General features: G+C 45.3%; 1 protein-coding gene and 1 pseudogene across 6 annotated transcripts in view; one reads left to right on the forward strand and one right to left on the reverse strand.

Annotated features, from left to right (window-relative positions):
- Positions 1–20,483, reverse strand: part of Mras (muscle RAS oncogene homolog) — a 54,719-nt gene that overhangs the window by 15,372 nt on the left and 18,864 nt on the right. For all 6 annotated transcript variants that reach the window (XM_008837434.3, XM_008837430.2, XM_029565578.1 and 3 more), the window contains one exon: positions 15,078–15,288. In XM_008837434.3, coding sequence (XP_008835656.1) covers positions 15,078–15,270 — 193 coding nt within the window. In that variant the 5' untranslated portion in view covers positions 15,271–15,288. The remainder of the gene's footprint in view (positions 1–15,077; positions 15,289–20,483) is intronic.
- Positions 10,386–11,311, forward strand: LOC108491051 (annotated as a pseudogene).

Below are 20,483 nucleotides of genomic sequence, written 5' to 3' on the forward strand. Positions count from 1 at the left end.
AGAATGGTAGAGTCAGAGGACTGTGAACCAACCCTCTGCAACTGTGAGCTGCAATGCATCGTTCTTCCTCTTAAGTTGCTCTCTCAGGTATTTGTGACCGTGATGAAAAGACTAACACAGGAGGGCAGCAGAGGTCTCAGTGGCATAACCAGGGCTCAGGAGCATCATGGGAACAGAGTGAGCCCAGGAGGGGCTGCTGGTTGAGAGGAATGGGGAGGCAAAGTGCTGGCCCACAACCTGACTTTCATCTCACAGCCATCTGGAGAGGCCAGTAAGTGGCTCAGGTTGATGTACTAATGAGCCGTGGAGGGGGCTTTGAACTCACACCTCTGTCTAGATCTTTCCACCTCTATGAGCAAGAAGCTAGCAGCAGCATCTCAAAGGCTTGAAAAGAGACAGTTCTAAAAGGGAGTAAGGACAGATGCCTGAGGCTCACAGCAATGGAAGACAGCCTGGAGCACTTCCTACCCCCACCCGCTCCCAGCTGGTTCCACCACATTTTCCCCAGACACCACACCTGCCCCTGGGCAGCTATACACGTCTGGGAAGAGAATCATGGCTGTGCTGGCAGCTCCCTTTAAATAAAGTTCTGAGCACTACATTCCGGGCCTCAGTGCACCCACAATTCTAAACACAGCCTTCAGCAGCTGTCTTCCTAGTCCTGCATGACCACTGTCCATGGCCTCTCTGTTCTCACCTCCACTCTCAGCTTGAGAGCAGTCCATCAGGAACAAACTCAGCATGATTCCCACCCCCGGCCCACCTAGAAGATGTTTACCCCTCATACATTGCTGGTAGGTTGCAATGTTAAGCACATGACCCTGCAACTCCACTCCTAGCTCTATACCCAGGAGAACTGAAAATGTAAGTCATACAAAACCATGCAAGTGCGTGTTTTAAGTAACACTGTTCATCAGAACCAAGAAGTGGGAATAGCCCCCTCACCCAGGAACCAATGAAACAATGAGCAAAATGTGATGTGTCTGTATAGCAGAGCGTCAGGCACATAAAAGGGAAGAATTTGAGCACGTACCACAATGCACCGAATTTTTCCAACATTATGCTGAGTGAAAAACGCCATTCACAAAAGACCTTGCACTATATGATTCCATTCATATAAAACATTCACAGCAGGCAAAACCGCCAGAACAGAGAGTAGACTGGAGGGTTCAGGGACGGGGGGAGAAAGACTGGGGGGTGACTGCTCATAGCATGGGTGTTTTTTTTGGAGAGGGGGATTAAAAAAAAGCTTAGGACTTGGTGGTGATAATTCCGCCGACTGCTAATTTGTGAATTGATCAGTAAGTTGTGGTTGCACAACTTTGGTGAGGACACCAAGAAGAACAATTTTACATGTGGATTATATTGTTATAATTCGGCACCACCGGGAAAGACGACCCAGACTCAGAAAGTTCCAAATAAGCCAAATTAAGCTTTTACGATTTTATTAGAATTTTAAAGAAAAATCCTCAGGGCAGGCGAGCTGGTCATCTTGGCAGCTGCCTTGAGGAGGTGGATGGAAAGAAAAAAAGAAGCCATGAAGCCATGCAGGTTTAGAGCCTGCGTGGGAGGTCAGAGGTGGCTGACTGGCAGCCCCATGGCTGGGAGAAGGAAGCTTTAGAGAAAGCGAAGAAATACAAGATGCTAGGGGCAGCCCAAAGCATTACAGAAAGCATGTTTAGTAAGAAGGTATGAAGAAGAAAAAGGGAAATTACACCTCCCTGAAGAACTCAGGGAAGCAGACAACTCACAGACTACATGGCTGTAGCTAGGAAATTCTGCACCTGTAGGTGGGATTCCAGGCAGGAAAAAGTCGCTATCTCAATAACTCACTAGGTATTCTGCTCATCTATTTAGCATAACCCGGCTTCCTAGGGGTGGTCCTATGACCAGATGATTGAGCAGTTAGGCTTACACAAAATGGAGGTGCTTGGGGTATTACAATATCTCAATAGAAAAAGTATATGAGAAAAAAAATATCAGTTTCTCTCTTATTCTCTGAAACCCATGCTCTGCCTGCCCTCTCATGATGGTGGACACCTGTCTCTGCGCTTGTGTAAGTGCTTCCCCTTCCACGAGGCACTTAATGCAACCGTGACTTCTGCTCTTTGTATGAAAGGAAACTCAGATCTAACGTGTCTAGAGTTAGTCTCCTGATCCCTGCCAACACCCCACCTCTAGAACTTGATTCTCGCCAGCTTTTCCAAGGGACACATGTAAATCTCTCCTCTTGGTTATGCAGCCAGATTCTCTTCCCCTTCCCCATGCCATCCACAAAGCCTGTGGTTCCTCTCTACTCCTTTTCACATCCTCCACCACAGCCCTAGTCTATGACTTCTTTGATTCTATCCCAGTTCTTATTTATTTATTTTTTTGGTCTTTTTGAGACAGGGTCTCCCTGTAGCCCCAGCTGGCCTGGAACTCGATTTGTAGAGCAGGCTGGCCTCTGCCTCCCAAGTGCTGGGATTAAAGGTGTGTGCCACCATGCCCGGCTCTTGGTTTTCATTTATATATATATATAACCATGCCCGGCTATTTTATTATTTTTATTTTATGTGTATGAGTGTATTGCCTGCATGTATGTGAATGACCTCCAATACCGCGGAGGTCAGAAGAGGGCTTCGGATTCCCCTGGAACTGGAGTTAAGGATGGTTCGTAGTTGCCATGTGGGTGCTGGGAATCGAACCTGGGTCCTCTGCAAGAGCAGTCAGTGCTCTTAACCGCTGAGCCATCTCTCCAGCCCCCTCTAGCCCAGTTCTGTTCCTTCACACATGGTCCAGAGAAAGCCCCAAATCATCTGCCCTAAATCACCTGTATCTCTTCTCTGCTCAAAATGCTCCAATGGCTTATTTCCCTGCAAGGCCCTATGACATCAGTCCTATCCTGCTACCTCCTCAACCTCCCCCATTAGCCTCTTCTATTAGCTGTGTACCCTGACCTCCTTAGCTATTTCCCAAACAGATATGCCTCTGCCTCACGGCCCTTGAGTCTGATATTCTCACTACCTGAGATTCTCTTCCTCTGGTTCCTGGTAAAGCTTTCTCCAGTCTGCTCCAGCATCACCTTGTAAGACAACCCTCCCTTAACCAGTCCTCAAAGATGACAACCTCTTCCATAGTCTTTCTCCCTTCCTCTGCCTTATTCTCCTTCACAGTTATTTACCACCACCCGACATCATACACACTAGCTTATGCTCTGTCAGCACCACCAATGCCACCAGAACACAAGCTTCATGAAAGTACAGTCTTTGTTTCACCAACTGCTGAATTCTAGATGCCTAAAAGGTATACAACAGGTCTTAGAAGTACTTGTTGAATGAATTAACAAGCCCATCCAGGTACCTAAGACTCAGGAATCCACACATCACGCTGAGAAGTGGAACCCTAGGACAGTAGCTAGGGCTTCACTCCAGAGCCTCCTAGACATGGGGGGCCATGGATCAATGGCCCTCATTTGCACAGACAATGGTGTCTATTTAAAAAATATTTTATTAATCATTTTTATTTTATGTGTATGAATGTATTGTCTGCATGTATGTGAGTGCAGCCGTGTCTTGCAATGCTGAGGCGGTCAGAAGAGAGCTTTGGATCCCCCTGGAACTGGAGTTAAGAACAGTTCATAGCAGCCATGTGGGTGCTGGGAATCGAACCTGGGTCCTCTGTAACAGCAGGCACTGCTCTTAAGTGCTGAGTCATCTCTCCAGATCCAATGGGGTCTATTTTTAAAAGCATAAAGCCACTCTTGAAAAAAAATTATATAAGTTGGGGGCTGGGACTAGAGAGTTGGTGCAGCCGTTAAAGGCTCAGGCTCACAACCAAAAAGACAATTTGGGGGCTGGAGATGGCTCAGTGGTTAAGAATACTTGGTGTTCTACCAAAGAACCCAGGTTCAATTCCCAGCACCCACATGGTGGCTAATGAGCATTCGTAACTCCAGTTCCAGGGGATCTGACACTCTCTTCTGGCCTCTGCAGGCATTGTATGCATGTGGTGCCCTTACATACATGTAGACAAAACACTCATATACAAAAATAAAAAATATTTTTTTAAAAAATAAAAAATTATGTGTCATATTTGAGTGATTATAGTAATGATAGCATCGTGGGATTGACCATGTACCAAGCCCTGTAAAGGTACCCTATCCCCTCACTTGCTCAACTAACAATAATTAGACCCCTAAAGTATGCTGCTGTAGTTTAGATATGAAGTATTTCCCCAAAGGCTCATGTGTTGAAGGTTGGTCCCTAGCTGACGCAGCCAGTCATTGAGAAGTGACTGGATCATGAAGACACTGGCCTAATCAATGGATAAATTCATTGATGGAGTCATGATTTAATGGCATTATTGGAGGTGGTGGGGCTTGGCTGGAGGAAGGAGGCTTCTCGGAGATGCTCTTAAAAGCATGCACCTTTCTTCTGTTGCTCCCACTCACTCTCTCCATCTCCTGTCCCCTAGGATGTGAGTGGTCTACTCTATTCCCTGCTATGATGTTCAGCTCACTACAACCCAGAAACCATATGGCCAAGTGACCACAGGCTGAAAACATGGAAACAATTGGTCAAAATAAATCTTTCCTCTTCTAAGTTCTTTATATCAGGTAATTTGTCATAGTGATGAAAAGTGACTAATGCAGGGACCAAGTCTGGGTTGGCATCAGAGACACAATAGTGTACCTCAACTCAGGAAGCAGACAACATACATTTTTCCATTCATTCTTTGCAACAACTGTGAGGGCAACCCCCATGTGGATACAGACCTTACCAAGGAGAGTATAGGGACTTTCCCAGAGGCTGACTCTGCCCAAAAGGAAGGGACATCCCTGTGTCCAGGCCTGGGTATGGTGGACACAGGCTCACAGAAGCAACCCTAGGTCCCAGAGCAGGTAGGAATCACTCAACTCAAGGGAAGATGGGTGAGAGCTCAGACCAACCCATCAGGCTGGTATGCTTAGGCAAACTGACCATATAATGTCTAATAGTGAGCAACATGAAGTTTCAAAATTAGAACAAAAGCCCAGCTCACTGCAGAAAAATAAGGCCTGTCTGATGATCATGGGGAGGGACAAGTTTGGTGTGATCTTGGGCTGCACTGAGACCTTGGGGGTAGCCATGGTCTCCGTGTACACCTCAGCCACTACATCCAGACCCAACAAGCTGACAAGGCCAGCAGCTGGTGGTAGGTCCTTCCATCCTAGGCGAAGGTGATCACAAAGCAGGACTGACTTCTCTGGCTTTGGGGTCACAAAGAATGAGTCCCAGTTTCCCCACCTGCAGAGACCCAGCTACAAGACAAGCACTGAGGCAGGAAGTCTGTGCTCCCAGGGGAAGGACACTCAGGTGGTAGCATTTTTTTAGAAGTACCCAGTGCCTCACTGTCCTCAGCGTGGTTGGCAGGCTTAGTGCATGCCAGCTGAGCAGCTGTGCTTACTGTAAGGTGGGCTTATCTTACCCCCAGCATCCTGTATCCTGATGCTCTCAACTTAGCAGAACTGTTAAGGACTAGGAATAGCAATCCTTGCAGATCCTTTAGCCTGGCCTGTGGCTAGAAAGAAAATTCTGGCCAGTAGTCGTTGCTATTACAACCCTAAGGGCCAAGCGCCAGCAAGAAAGGATTTGGGAATCACTGATATGAGAAAGACTTTCTCCCTGTAAGCTCTGCCCCCAGCACCCTGGACATTAGGGGGCTCCAGGCTATGGGAAGCATTAATGCAGCAATGGCTTACACAGCAGGAGACAGGCCAGGCACAGACCTGCAAGACTGGATACATCACTTTTAGGCCAGTGGCCACACTCTCAGGGGAAAGAGAGGGACATTCTTCAGATATCACTGTCCATGGGAAATGGGGCAACAGGTTGAGGGATGCCCTGGCTCTGCCTGCACTCTATTCTTGGTTGGGATCCACTGGATATGCCCACTCTGGCCTAAGGGCTGCTGAACATAGATAGATGCCCTGAGTTAAAATTCTAGCCTAGAAAAGACTCTTAACAAGCATTCCAGTTCCTTCCTGCTCTCCCAATGTTCTCCTCTCATCCTGGTCCCTATGAAAAATGTGAATTCAAGTGTTCAGGGAAAAGCCAGGTCCAGGCCCCTCAGAGAAGACAACAGCACTTGTGTCTACGTTTGGGCTGAAGCCAGGATGGAAATGTCCTGGCTTCTGAGGGTGCCAGAGGACAGCCAGGCTTTCGCTCTTTGCAAAGACTGAGCCCTTGCTAGGGAGACAAGGGACAGAGAGGCTGAGGGTCTGGGCCAGAGAACTCCTGGGCAGGAAGAGGTCTAGAGAATAGCTATCTGTTGTTTTCTGGCAATGGAAGACAGATACAAGCTCCAGAGACTGGCAGGGCCGAGGGTGGCTTGGAGCCATGTGGGAAGGGGAGGCCCAGAAACACTAGCTTCTCTTATAAGTAGGCAGAGACGTAGGTCAACAGCTATTCTACACACCCAAGGCTTGGGCCTACATAGGAGTGAGAATAAGAGGACGGAGAAGCAAGGTCAGGAGGTCCAGGGTGTGGCTCCAGGCAGGTCACTTCTCCATGTGCACTCAGTCCCCGTGAGCGTAAAGCAAAGGGCTGACACCATGGGCACAGCAGCCTCCAGGTCCTAGCCCAGCAGAACCAACAGACACGCAACATCGTGAAGACAGGAGAATTGACCACAAGTAGTCAAAAAGATTTGCAAACCACACTCATAGCTGCACTTTTCACAACAGTCAAAAGAGGAAAAACACCTGTGTCCATCATTAGAGGAAATGACATCAAAAGGTGGTACATACATGCGGTGGGGGGTATTACTGAGCTCTACAAAGGAAATTTAGACAAATGCCATACATCTGGGTAAATCTTTTTTTAAGATTTTATGTGTGCGAGTGTTTTGCCTGCATGTATTTAAGTGCATCATGCATGTGCAGTGCATGGAACTAGAGCTGCTGATGGTTGACAGCTGCCATGTGGGTGCTAGGAACTGAATCCAGGTCATCTGGAAGAACAGTAAGTGCTCTTAACTGCTGAGCCATTTGTCTAACCTCAACATGGGTGAATCTTAAAGATACCAGGCCAAGTCAAACAGTCAGCTATGAAAGGACAAATACATGATTCCAGGGGTTCCTAACACATGCATGAAGCATGAGGGGTTGCCATATTCATGGAGTCAGGAAGTAGGATGGGAAGTCAGGGAGTGCAGAATGGGGAGTCAGTGTTTTATGGGTACAGAGCTTCAGTGGGGGAAGATGGCAAAGTCCTGGACCTGGATGGTGAGGATAGCATAGAACGAGGCTAAAGTGAGCAGCACAGAGCTGTAGAGGAAATGTCACACATAAAACCCCAAGATTCTGCTTAAGGTTCAGAGCTTTCTAATTCATGAAATAAGATGAGTGGGGTGAAGGAAGTCATACAACTACAAGCCAGGGTAAGGAAGTGTCCAAAGTCAGAGACCCAAAGAGAGGAGAAAGCAAGAAGGAAGCGCAGCTGAAGAGAACCCCCAGCAGGGCCGGATCAGGTAGAAGAGATGTCCCTAAACCTGCCCATGGAAAGTGAGACAATGATCATAGGCCCTTATGGGAAAGAACTCAGAGCTAGTTTGCTCCAGGGCCTGGGGGTTGCATAGACCTGGGATAGATTGACTTCTGCCTCTACATCCCAGGTTCTGGGAGGATACTGACAGTGTGGTTCCTTGAAAGAAAACAAGAAACAGGCTTGTGAGAAAGCAAGCAGCCTGTGGGTCTTCTTGGTGGCACCTCAGAGAAGTGCAGAGTGCACCTGTATCCCTGACTGCAGTCAGAGCTGATGGGAGCGCTGGCTGGAGCTTGTGGGCAAGAACACAGGAAGAGGGGTCGGGAGCAAGACGGAATCCTGACCGTCCACACGTGCCTTCTCCCTGGGAGTTCACCGACCATTTCCAAGGGGCACTAGGATCGGCTGTCACATGGGAGAGGATTTTTTTTTTTTCCAACCTAACCAGTTTGCAGGGTGTGGCGGACATAGGGAGTTCAAAGTAAGCTCAACTTATTAATCAGCTTTCTCAACTTGTGCCCAAATACCTGCGAAAACCACCAAAGGGAGGAAGGATTTATTGTGTCTCACAGTTTCAGAGATTTTAGTGCACAGTCCTTGGGACTGTACTGAGAGACCCAACATGGTGGCAGGAATGTGTGGAGGACGAAGCTGTTTACCTCATGGTGGACAGGAACCAAGAGCGAGGGAGGGATGGGATGAGTCCCTAAGGTTTCCACACCCTCTGAAAACACTGCCACCACCTGGGGATCAAGCACTTAACACGAGTCAGTGTGTGTGTGTGTGGGGGGGGGTCAGTCCATAGTCAAATCATAAACTCACTTTATTTTCATCTGCAACTCAGAGGTGAAGACAGTAGTTACCACAACAGCTTTTGGAAGGCAAGGCTGAGCACAGGCCTTCCACAGAGTAATGCCTAGTAATGTCACCACTATGGTGGTAATTCTCCTCCTCATAGGTGCTGTCACCACCACCATCATGTCACGCTGCGATGCTTTGACCTTTCAAACCAGAATTCAAAGCACTTTGAGCTGGGTGGGGTGGAGGGGCAACTGAGGACATCTGCCTCCAGGCTTAGCACTTCTCCAGATCAGAGGCCAGCAGGCAAGCAGGACCCCAGGGCACTGACTGCCCAGGGGAAGTCTTGGTCCTTCCAGAACAGCAAACCTCCCAGGAACAGGCTGGCTTCAAAAAGGTTCAGTGTTATTCTCAGACCTAAATATAACAGGCTTTTGATTAAAGTTCTCTAAATATGGGGCATTCTTTTAAAAGCCAGACTTAGCTGAAATGCTTCAGGCCTTTCTTTTTTAATAGAAGATCTTATTCTGGAGAATGTACTATTCTAGATCTCTAGTATCTATTCTTGAGGAAGGCCTTGGGTGGGTAATGCCCTAAGTCAAGCCAGTCCTGCTTTACTAACTCAAACGCTGTGGCCATATTTCTCCTCTCAGCTGGTACCGCTATGAACGTTATCACAAATCTAAAAATTTCCCTTGAGTAGACTTCTTTTTCTCAGAAGCAAATGTCCAAAGTTATTTAGAAAAACATTAAAGATGCTTACACGGCAATAAAAAGAAATAACATTAACTGAGCTATGACTTGTACCAGGCACAATGTGATTCTCTTACATGTATTATGCAATATTTTTCTGAATACTTTCTGTGGAATACAGCCCAGGATGATGTGCCAAAAAAAATGGTTCTTTGGAGGAAATCCTAACAATATAAACAATATATCCTACCAAAATGTGCCTAATATATGTAAAGGTTTTTTTTTTTTTATAAGACCTACAGTAAAGAAACTTAATTATACTATTTAACTCAGTTGGTCCTAAAGTGTGAACATATTTCAATGAATGACAGAGGAAATTATTTTAGAAAGTTCATAAATGGGAGTCAGTGAGATGGCTCAGCAGGTAAAGGCACCTATCTCCAAGCGTCATGACTGAATTTGATCCCCAGGACCAATATGATAGAAGGAAAAAACCAACTTCCTCTGCAAGCTGTCCTCTGACTGTCACCCAAGTGCCACAGTTAAGATGTATACAGGTGCACACAATAGATAAAATGTAATAGAAAGTATATAAATGTAGATTTTAATTGTAAATCTATATGCAATTTTTTTTTACTATGAGTGAGACAAACAAGAAAATATATAGCTAGTCCATCAAATCCACTACTGTACGTACACTGTTCAGATCTGGTAATTCATTTATTCATTTCAAAAACCTTACTGACAGAAATGACAGGGGTGGGTGGCCACTAGTACAGATGCTTTTGTCAGGAAGACCTTGCCAATAAAGTGACATTTTGATGGGCTGGGAATATAGCTCAGTTGGCAGAATGCTTGCCCGACAGGCATGGAGGCCTGGCCTTACCCTGTAATCCCAGCACTCTGGAGGTGGATGCAGGAGGATCAGAAGCTCAAGGACAACCTAAATTATATCGAAGGTTCAAAGTACATGGGACCACGTCTCAAAAAAAAAAAAAAGTGACATTGGAGCTGAGATCTAAATGAAGCAATTATTTCTGCAGGACGAACATTCTACACAGGAAAGACCACATGCAAATTCCTAATTGGGGGGCGCTTAACACCTGGTGGAATTAATCGAAGTCCCAGCCTCCAGGCAGGGCCCTAAAGGCTTGTGTTTTTTAACCAAGATATGTATCTCATACCATAACATTCATCCCTTAATGTGTATAGTGAATATTTTTAGAAGTTTCTCAAAGCTATATTTCTTTAACATGATGACTTGATCTGCTTTTGGCCAAAATAAAGTAACAGGCTAGATTTACATTTCCACCTGACAACCAAAAGCACACAAAATTAGGCTGTGCATGATGACATACACCTTTAATCCGAGCACTCAGGAGGCAAAGACTGGCAGATCTCTATGAGTTAGAAGCTAGCCTGGTCTAAGCAGCAAGCCCCAGGCCAGCCAAGGCTACTACACAGTGAGACTCTGTCTCAAAAAAGTGCACAAAGTAGATGAAACAATGGTTTTCAAGACACCAGACATGCTTCTTCCTCGGGAAACAGCGTATGGTGGATAACGGCGGTGCAGCGTGGGGACCGGAGGACCCGGAGGCCCAGGCTTGGGAGACCCCAGCGGCTTCCGTGGAGGATTTGGTTGGTAGCGAGCGGTCTACGGGGCCGCGGTCGGGGCCATGGGGCTCATGGAGGCAAAGCTGAAGACGAGGAGTGGATTCCAGTCTCCAAGCTGGGCCGCCTGGTCACAGATTTAAAGATCAAGTCCCTGGAGGAGATCTACCTCTTCTCCCTGCCCATTAAGGAATCCGAGATTATTGACTTTTTCCTGGGAGCATCTATTAAGGATGAAGTTTTAAAGATCATGCCAGTGCAGAAGCAGACCGGGGCTGGCCAGCGGACCAGGTTCAAGGCTTCTGTCACCACTGGGGACTACAACAGTCATGTTGGTCTGGGTGTTAAGTGCTCCAAGGAGGTAGCCACTGCAATTCGAGGGGCCAGCATCGTGGCCAAGCTTTCCATTGTCCCTGTTCGGAGAGGCTACTGGGGAAACAAGATTGGCAAGCCCCATACCGCCCCTGCAAGGTGACAGGCCGTTGTGGCTCTGTGCTGGGGCGCCTCATCCCTGTTCCCAGAGGCACTGGCATTGTCTACGCTCCTGTGCCCAAGAAGCTACTGATGATGGCTGGTATTGATGACTGCTACACATTAGCCAGGGGCTGCACTGCCACCCTGAGCAACTTCACCAAGTTGATGCCATCTCTAAGACCAGGGTCTCTGTGCAGAGAACCCAGGCTCCAGCTGTGGCTACTACCTAGGGTTTTTATATGAGAAAAATAAAGTGAATTAAGACTGTTAAAAAAAAAGAAAAGAAAAGAAAAGATACCAGACATGAGGCAACAAAGGACAGTGATGCCTGAGAGATGGAACACAGACGCTCAGCTCCAGGCCATTAGAGTTTCCAGCTGCAGTACAGGGAGAGAAAACATGGGAATCATGAAAGCTACTTTAATATAATTGAAGGACTGGTTGTCAAGGGGATAGATCAGTCCTGAACATTTACGCATTTAACAACTGAGTGTTAAAATACACAAGGCCAAAACTGGTATCATGGAAAGGGGGGGAAAAAAAAAGTAAATCCACAATTACACTCTGACTCCTCTTTTAATAAGTGACAGAGCGAGTATTCAGAAAATCCTTGAAGATACAGATGGCTTGAACCTTATCAGTCAGAGTGATCTGAGAAGCACTCACAGATACTCCACCCAATGACGCAGATGAGTTCCTTTCTTGTGCACACAGAACAATCATAAAGACAGTCCATATTCTGGGCACTAGGACAAGACTCAAGAAATTTTAAAGACTTAAAATAAGGTACAATATGCCCCCTGACACTGCAGAATTAGATATCAAGAATAGAGAGATCTCTGGAAAATTCCCAAATAGTTGAAAACTAAATAATATATTTCTAAATAACCTATGGGTCAAAGAAGAAATTAAAAGCAATTAGAATTTGAACTGAATGGAAATGAAAACACTGTTTATGAGATACAGATAAAGGAGGTGATTCAGAGAAATCTGTAGCTCCAAATGAATATCTTAAGAAAAGTTTTAAAAATTCAAATCAGTGGCATTAGCTTGGCGTGGTGGACCCTGCAGTCTCGGCTACTCAGAAGGCTGAGGTAGAGGATCATTTCAGCCTAGGAGTTGGAGACTAGCCTGGGAAAAACAGCTACATCTTGGCCCTCCAAAGAAATGAGAACAAGAAGAGAAACTTAAACACAAAGTAAGCAGACAAGAAGAAATAGTATTTATAAGAGTGAAAAATCAATGGACCTAAATGAGAAAAATCAATGGATAAAAGGGCTGTCTCTTCAAGAAAATCAGTGCTTACAAAACTCTATCCTGCCTGATCAGGAAAAGGAAAAAAAAAGGCACAAATTGCCAAAATAAGGAATAAGAGAGATGATGTCACTATAGAGTCGGCTGTTAGAGAGATAAGAATATCATATCAATAAATTTGGTAACTTCGATGACTTGAACACATTCTTTGAAAGTCACAAAATATGGAAGAATAGAGATGAAAACTGAGTGCCTATCACAGTCAGCTAATTTATAGTTATGGTGGCACATGCTTTTAATTACAGTACTGCAAGGCAAGGGAAGGTGGAGCTCTATGAGTTCAAGACCAACCTGGTCTACATAGCAAGTTTCAAGCCAGATGGGGCTACAGAGAGACCCTGTCTCAAAAATAAATAATAAATAAATAAATAATAAATAATAAAAGTCTCAGCAGTATTATATTGGGGGTTCAGAAGACACAAGGAAAGACAGTGGGGGAGGGTAATGAATTGGAATAAAATATAATGATATATATGTATTAAAATACCATAATGAAACCCATTACTTCATATGCTAACTTAAGAAATTAGAAATCAGTTCTATTTACATACGCTAGGAGCAGACAGCTGAAACCCAAATAAAAATGATATAATAATATCAATGCAGGTATAGGTATAAATCTGACAAAATATGTATAAAAGACATATGCATTCAAAACTACAACTGATGAGAGAGATTGAAGACCTAATTAAATAGAAAGAGATACTGTGTTCATGGGTTAAAGGCTCAGCTCTGTTAACTAAGTTATCAGTTCTCAAGGCTGGGAATGTGGTTTGGTAGTAGAGCACTTGCAAAGCATGTGTAAAGGCCCTGGGTTCAATATCAAACAAAAAAATCCTTCAAACGAAGATCTACACGTTCAACAAAATCCCAAACAAAATGGAAAATTTTAACTGAGTCTAAAAAATACTCATGGCTTAGACTAGCAAAACAACTTTCAGAAAGAACAAAATTAAAGATTTATCACCACCTGACTTCAAGATTTACTATAAAGCTACATTTATTAACACAGTGTGTAATTTGTCTTAAAACAGGCAAACAGGTGGCTGGATAGGTGGCTCGGCAGTTAAGAGCACTGACTGCTCTTGCAGAGGACCCAGGTTCGACTCCCAGCACCCACACCGCGGGCAACAACTGTCCCTAACTTCAGTTCCCGAGGTCCTGATACCCCTTTCTTGCCTCCACAGGCATTGCATGCACATATGTATTTACATACATGCGGGTTAAATACACACATAAATTTTTTTTAATTTTTAAAAAATGAATGAATTAATTTAAAAAACCTAAATGACAAAACCAAATTAAACTTTTAGAAGAAAACATAAGAAAAAATTGTTGTGACCCTGGGCTAAGCAAAGATTTCTTAGACAAAATACCAAAAATACAATCTGTAAAAGAACACTAACAAAGCCGGGCGTGGTGGTGCACCCCTTTAATCCCAGCACTCGGGAGGCAAAGGCAGGAAGATCTCTGTGAGTTCAAGGCCAGCCTGGTCTACATAGTGAGTTCCAGGACAGCTGGGGGCTACAGGGAGACCCTGTCTCAAAAAGACAAAGAAAAAAAAAAAAAGAACACTAACAAACTAGACTTGATCAAAATAAAAAGTTCTGCTCTTTGAAAGAAACTGTTAAGGGAAGAGAAAACAAGACACAGACTGGGAAAATATTTGCAAACCACATATCTGAAAGAGAATTTGTAAGTCAGCAGCTTTCAAAGCACTCCTGCTAGACTAATGTTCTATGATTAATGGGCCTTTGTTTAGGAGACAGATTCATGCAATAGAAAATAACAATCAGTAAATATCTAGTGCAGTGGTCTCCAAACTCAGCAATAGCTGGAGGGTATGTTAAATTACTGAGGGGTTAGCTGGGTGTGGTAGCCCACACCTTTAGTCCCAGCACTCAGGAGGCAAAGGCAGGTGGATCTCTGTGAGTTCAAGTCCAGCCTAATCTACATAGTAAGTTCTAGGCCAGCTCGGGCTACAGGGAGACCCTGTCTCAAAACAAACAAACAAACAAACAAACAAAAACTACTGAGGGGCTGGAGAGATGGCTCATTGGTTAAGAGCACTGGCTGCTCTTGCAGAGGACCTGGGCTCAGTTACTGCCAGCACCTACATGGCAGTTAATAACCTGCTGTAACTCCAGTTTCAAGGGATCTGATGCCCTCTTCTGGACTCCGTGGGCACTGCATGCACATGGTGCACTTACATTTCTGCAGGCAAAACACTCATGTATGTAAAATTTTTTAAAGAAAGAATTTGCTTTCAGGTAGTCCTCCCTTAAGCCCCTTCTTACCCTTGGGAGTTAGTCTCTATTTTCCTTAATAAATCTAAAAAAGAAAAGATCTGTTCCTCCCTTTTATTAGCTGCAAACATCTATAACTGTCAAAGAGAGCTTCTGATCAAGCCAGCAATAACCAATACGACATGGCCAAGTGGGCAGGATTCTAGCCTTGCCTCTTCCAACATCCACTTTTGTTATCACTAAGGTCTTTAAACACCCGGCTAAGACCTTCCTTGTTGAGAATTCCCCTTGGATGCTACATATTGCCTTATATCAACCATCCCATAATAATGGCAAGCAGGAAACCATCTTGTGCCACTGAATTCTGTCAAATTTCTCTGACCCTCCCCATCTAACACCCCACCCACCCCATGCAGGGCTGCCACCCAGGTCTCACCATCCAAGATGGCCCATTGATTGTCAATCTCTGTATGTTTCAGGTAGGAGTCTTCGATGGTGGGGTCATAGTCAGGCACAAAGATCTTCTGGAAAAACTGGATGGTGAGGGCACTTTTCCCCACACCTCCATCTCCCACCACCACCAGTTTATATGTAGGAAGGTTGTCACTGGGAACGGCGCTGGTTGCCATGTTTCCTGTAGGTCAGACCTGGGAAGGAAAGACACATGGAGTGAGGCAAGGGCTTTTTCCCTTTTTAATTAGGGGAAAATATTCATGGCTTTCTTTCTGAATTAAAGAGAAATATTCATGAGTTTGTTTCTTATAAAGTAGCAAATATGTCCAAAGGTCGATTCAAAAATGAAGGAACACAACAGAACATGAGAGTGTCACACATGTTCCTACCACCTAAAGACAGTCCTTGCTGGAATGGTCTCTTCTGCCACCATTTACTGAACAGCAGCTATTTACCTGACCTGTTCTCATATACTCTGCACCGCTGGTCTTTAATGATCACAGCTAAAAGCCATGTTGAAGGGGGCTCTTCCACCACTAACCTCTGCCCCAGAACCATATAGGGAAGCAAGAAGGTTTTGGGCTGAGTGGAGATGAGTGACACAAAGGTTCACCTATCACATCATCTCTTATCAACAAGCACATCTCTTGGAATGCTACGCTGAGGAGGAGCTGAGATTGGTGAGCTCAGAGGGCAAAAGGGCCATGCAAACTTAGCATGTTTGTGCTCAGGAAAGTCCCCTTCCAGCTCTCAATTCTGTGATTCTGGTTCCTTTCCTTCCATCGCCTTGCCTTTTGTCACGCTAAGGTCCTGCTAGTACTGTAGGGAATCTCTTCCACTCTGTTTAAGCTAGGACAAAGAAAAGGAAAGAGCAGGTGTCTTGATCATGAGTCCAGTTAATGCAGTGGTTCTCAGGCCGGAGTGATTCTCTCCTCCACCCCAGGATATCTGCAATATCTGGGGATATTTATGGATGCCATTGGCACCTAGTAGGCAAAGGCCAGAGAGGCTGCTCCACACCCTATAAAGCAGAAGACGGCTCCCCAGCAAAGAACAGTGAGAGCTGCGAAGCCCTGTGCTAGGGCAGAGAGTTGGAAATGCAGGTCTGGGGTTCTGAAGAACAGTGGAGCCTTCACAGGTCAGGACTGATTGGGAAGAGGTGATAGCAGAGAGGTTAAGAGTGACCTTTGGAGGTACGTTCCCAAAGCCACAGGGAAGGGGCAGGCAGGGTCACGGAAGGAACGCTCAGAAAGGCAGGAGGGAGGACAGTGACAGTGCTGTCAGTCTCCAGGTGAAGGGGGTGCGGAGGCACCCAAAGAACAATTAGGGGTGCTGACAGGAACAAAAGCTGTTGCCAGGGAGCATAAAACCAACCTCAACCGCCCAGGGAGTAGAAACTTGATCCTATCTTTGTGTGGAAAAAAAAAAAAAATCCCAGTGCACTGTGGGAGAGAGAAGCTCAGAAGCGTAGCAAGACACCCATGGTGCCACAGAAAAGAGGGGGTGACACACCCTAGAGGACAAGTGACTGGAGTTCCCTATAAGCCACCACAGGGAAGACCACTGGCCTCTCTGAACCATAGTTTCCTTCTATCAGATTAGTGAGCTAGTTTGGGAGATTTTTATACTTATTTTCAGCTTTCAGCTCTGCAAGAGTCTTCAACTGTAGTTTGTAACAAAAGGGTGTTAGCCACAGTGTGGTTATGTGGCCAGGTTGATTTGCATGGGGCTACAGGGCAGAGTCCTTGCTGAATCCTTTGCAGTCACTGAAGCCTGATGTTGACATTTAGGACTTCCCCCAAAGTGTGGGGGAAGTACATGCTTTTTTTTACAGGCAGGGAGAATATAAATCTGTCCCGGCTTGACTGAGAATACACTTTCATAAATAGATCAAAATTTAAAATGGACTCACCCTTTTCAATAGCACTATCACCTGAGAATTTATTTCAAGGAAATAATTTCATCGGGGAACTGCACAAAAATTTTAGGAATGGGAGATGAAGGTGTAAGTAATGTAAATACGATGGGGAAGGGGGGCAGAATAAAGGCAAACAGTAGATATACGTAGCAGCCAATTAAAAAGGATGACACTAGCTGGGCCCGCAGGGAGTGTGCATCTGCAATCCCAGTACCTGGAAGGCTGAGGCAGAAGGATCATGAGTTCAAGTAAACCTGGAATACATGGCAAAACCATCTCTCAATACACACATACTTATATAAAAAGAAACAAAGCAAAAAACATAATTAACAAGCCTAGGAAAAAGTTTGTATTATATATGGAAGAAACAGTGGAATTCCAAACAGCAAATGTGTAAGTCCCTCTTCCAGGGAGGTACCTGCCCTAGGTTTGTCAACTTGCCACAAACTAGAGTCACCTGGGAAAAGGGACCCTCAGTTGAGGAATTTCATCCATAGGATTGTCTGTGGCCATGTCTATGAGGCATTTTCTTAATTGCTCATTGATGCAGGAGGGCCCAGCCCACTGTGGGTGGTGCCATCCCTAGGCATTGGGCCTGGGCTGTATAAGAAGGATAGTTGAGCAGGCCAGGAGAAGCAAGCCAGTAAGCAGCATTCCTCCATTGGTTTCTGCTTCAAGCTCCTGCCTTGAGTTCCTGCCCTGACTTCCTTCAGTGACGGATTGCAGCCTGGGAGTTGTAAGCTGAAATAAACTGTTTCCATAAAACTAGTTGTTTTTGGCCAGTGTTTTATTGCAGCAATAGAGAAGCAAACTAGAACAGTGCCCATCCATGAATGTCCATGCCCAGGAGTAGACCCCAGCACAGTTAAGTTTTGGAAGATGGCTGTCTTGGAATCAGACTGTAGGGCACTTTGATTTCCTGTGTCTCTTTTCCATGACAGACATGCACAGTTAACCCCCATTATCCAAGAGATCTGCATCTGTAGATTCAGCAGCCATAGACTGAAAGTATTTATTTTATTTTATTTTATTTGGGGGTGGAATCTTGGAGATCCAGAAAGGCTACACTGGTCTTTGTTGACAAACATAATAGAGAAGGAAGTACTCGTGTAGTCTGTAAGGGTGGGCTGAAGCTGGGTCCATTGTCAAGGCCTTAGATGGGAAATCACAGGCAAAATGGTCAATGTTCCACCAGACTAACCTAAATATGACAGAAAGCTGTTAACAGAGCAACAGAAAAGCTACTGAAGACTCACAGACACCCTCAGAGCAACTGGCTTCCCCTGTATGAAGATCACTGGGGAGACTGTTAAAGCACAAAGCTCTCTTCTGCTTCTGATGACACCTATTCAGAAATAGAAAAGTTCTTTCTCTTCTATCCTCTAGATTTTGAGAGTTTTGAACTACCTGAAGAGCACCAAATTGTACACTGCCCCCTGAATGCAGCGCCTCTCACGATCCTCAGTGAGAGATTTGAAAAGCTGCTGTATCTGGACGCCCCCACTTGGTATATGAGTCTTCCACAGTGGGAATCTAATCTGCCCCAACCTCTTTCAAGCATCTACTTAACCCTTGATGCTCAACTGCCATGTCTGTGACAATGTAGATCTTTAACTTATTTTTCCTTAGTTTGTATATGCTGTATTAATAAAGCATTTTTTGCATGTAGGAACATTTTTCTAATTGGAATGGCTCTGTAACTCAGTTGGTAGAGTGCTTGCTTAGCATGTGAAAAGCCCTGGGTTCAATTCTAGCACCCCATGAACTGGATGTGGCAGCAAGCCTATAATTCTAGCACTGGGGATGTGAAGGCAGGAAGATCAGAAGTTCAAGGTCATCCTTAGCTATATGGTACGTTGGAGACTAGCCTGAGCTACATGAGACCCTGTCTTTAAAAAATTTATACTAACAATTTTTCCTTATCATTATTTATTTTTACTTTATGTGTATGAGTGTCATGCCTTCGTGTATGTAAGTGCACTTGCATGGTGCAGTGCCTTTGGAGGACAGAGAGGGCATCAGATCCCCTGGAACTGGAGTTACTGATGGTTGTTAGCCACCATGCGGGTGTTGGGATTTGAATCTGGGTCTTCTGCAAGAGCAGTCAGTGCTCTTAACCACTGAACCATCTCTCCAGCCTTCTTCTTATTCTTTAAGCAATATGGCCTATTTACATAGCCTATCAATTGCACTGGGCATATAAGTAACACAGAGGTGATTTAAAGTATATGGGAAATGTATATGCAAATGCTATGGCATTTCATATAATAAACTTGCGCATCTGCAGATTTTGGTATCTGTCAGGGTCTTGGAACCAGTGCCCCTTGGATACCAAGGGATGACCACAATAAATTTGCAGGGAGACATTTGACAATATTAAAATGTCTTTCACAAAATAAAATGTTCAAACTACCTGCAAATGCCCAATTCTCTTTCATTTAAGTTCCTTTGGGGAAGGGAAGGGTCCAGATTGGGCTGCAGCCCCAGAATCTGGTTTCTGCATTTTTCCACAAAGACTGGTTGAACTAAAGCTTCAGTTAGCTGAGCTATCACATACACAAGCCACAAGGGAGTCCCAAGGCCACAGAAATGGGGGCAGGTGGGAAAGGCGAGCTCCCTCTCTCCTCTGCCCCTTGAGTCTTCAGAGCCTGGTGCCACTGCCCCTCACTAACTGCCACTGTCCTCACTCCAGTGACAATGACGCTGGGCCAGAGCTCAACTGTGTGTGCTTATGAAAGAGGCGCCTTTTCATTCCCTGCTGGTGGTCATGTGAGTAAGTGGCACTGAGTGGATGGGAAAGGATGGGGAAATGAAGCCATTTCTGTCGATTTTGTTCTTCAAAGAAAGCAAGGTAAGACACAAGCTTATAATAGAGTATATGAACCTAACCTTTGAGTCAGCCCTCAAACCACAAACAGTAGAATCACCTGGGAACTTACTACAAACAGTCCTCTGCTTGCTGAGACAGTCAGCAGGAAGTGGTCATTTGAGGGCCCCCTCCTTTTTATAGTGCCCTGACCTCAAGAGTTGTGGGTCCCCAGGCCACAGCAAGCTATATCAGGTCAGGGTTCCCTTCCACTTGGGGTTTCCTTCTAACTAGGACTCAGTGGAACAGGGTTACTTTATGTCAAACTAAAAACCACCCATAGCTGATGAGTCAAGTCCAGGCGTCTTCACTGGGATTGAAGGCCTGTTCCCAGTAGCCCCCAGTAATCTCTTCAGCCATACCTGTGCACCATGCCTTATGTGCTACTCTCATCCCAACCAGCCTGAGTTCTCCTGGTGGGCCCTGTCCTCACAAAATGCCTTTTGTATACATCAAGGACCCCTGGGAGTGCAGACCTCTTCTCTAATCAGCTCAAGCCCAGGAACCACTTCCCAGTGCTTTGGGGCCTGTTGTCCTAGTATAGAGGCCACTACCACACTTGGAATCTTCTACGCATTTACTGTGCACCCAGAGACATGGGTTGC

This window comes from Nannospalax galili, unplaced genomic scaffold (assembly GCF_000622305.1).
Source record: "Nannospalax galili isolate Female #2095 unplaced genomic scaffold, S.galili_v1.0 scaffold1458, whole genome shotgun sequence".
NCBI classification, from domain to species: domain Eukaryota; kingdom Metazoa; phylum Chordata; class Mammalia; order Rodentia; family Spalacidae; genus Nannospalax; species Nannospalax galili.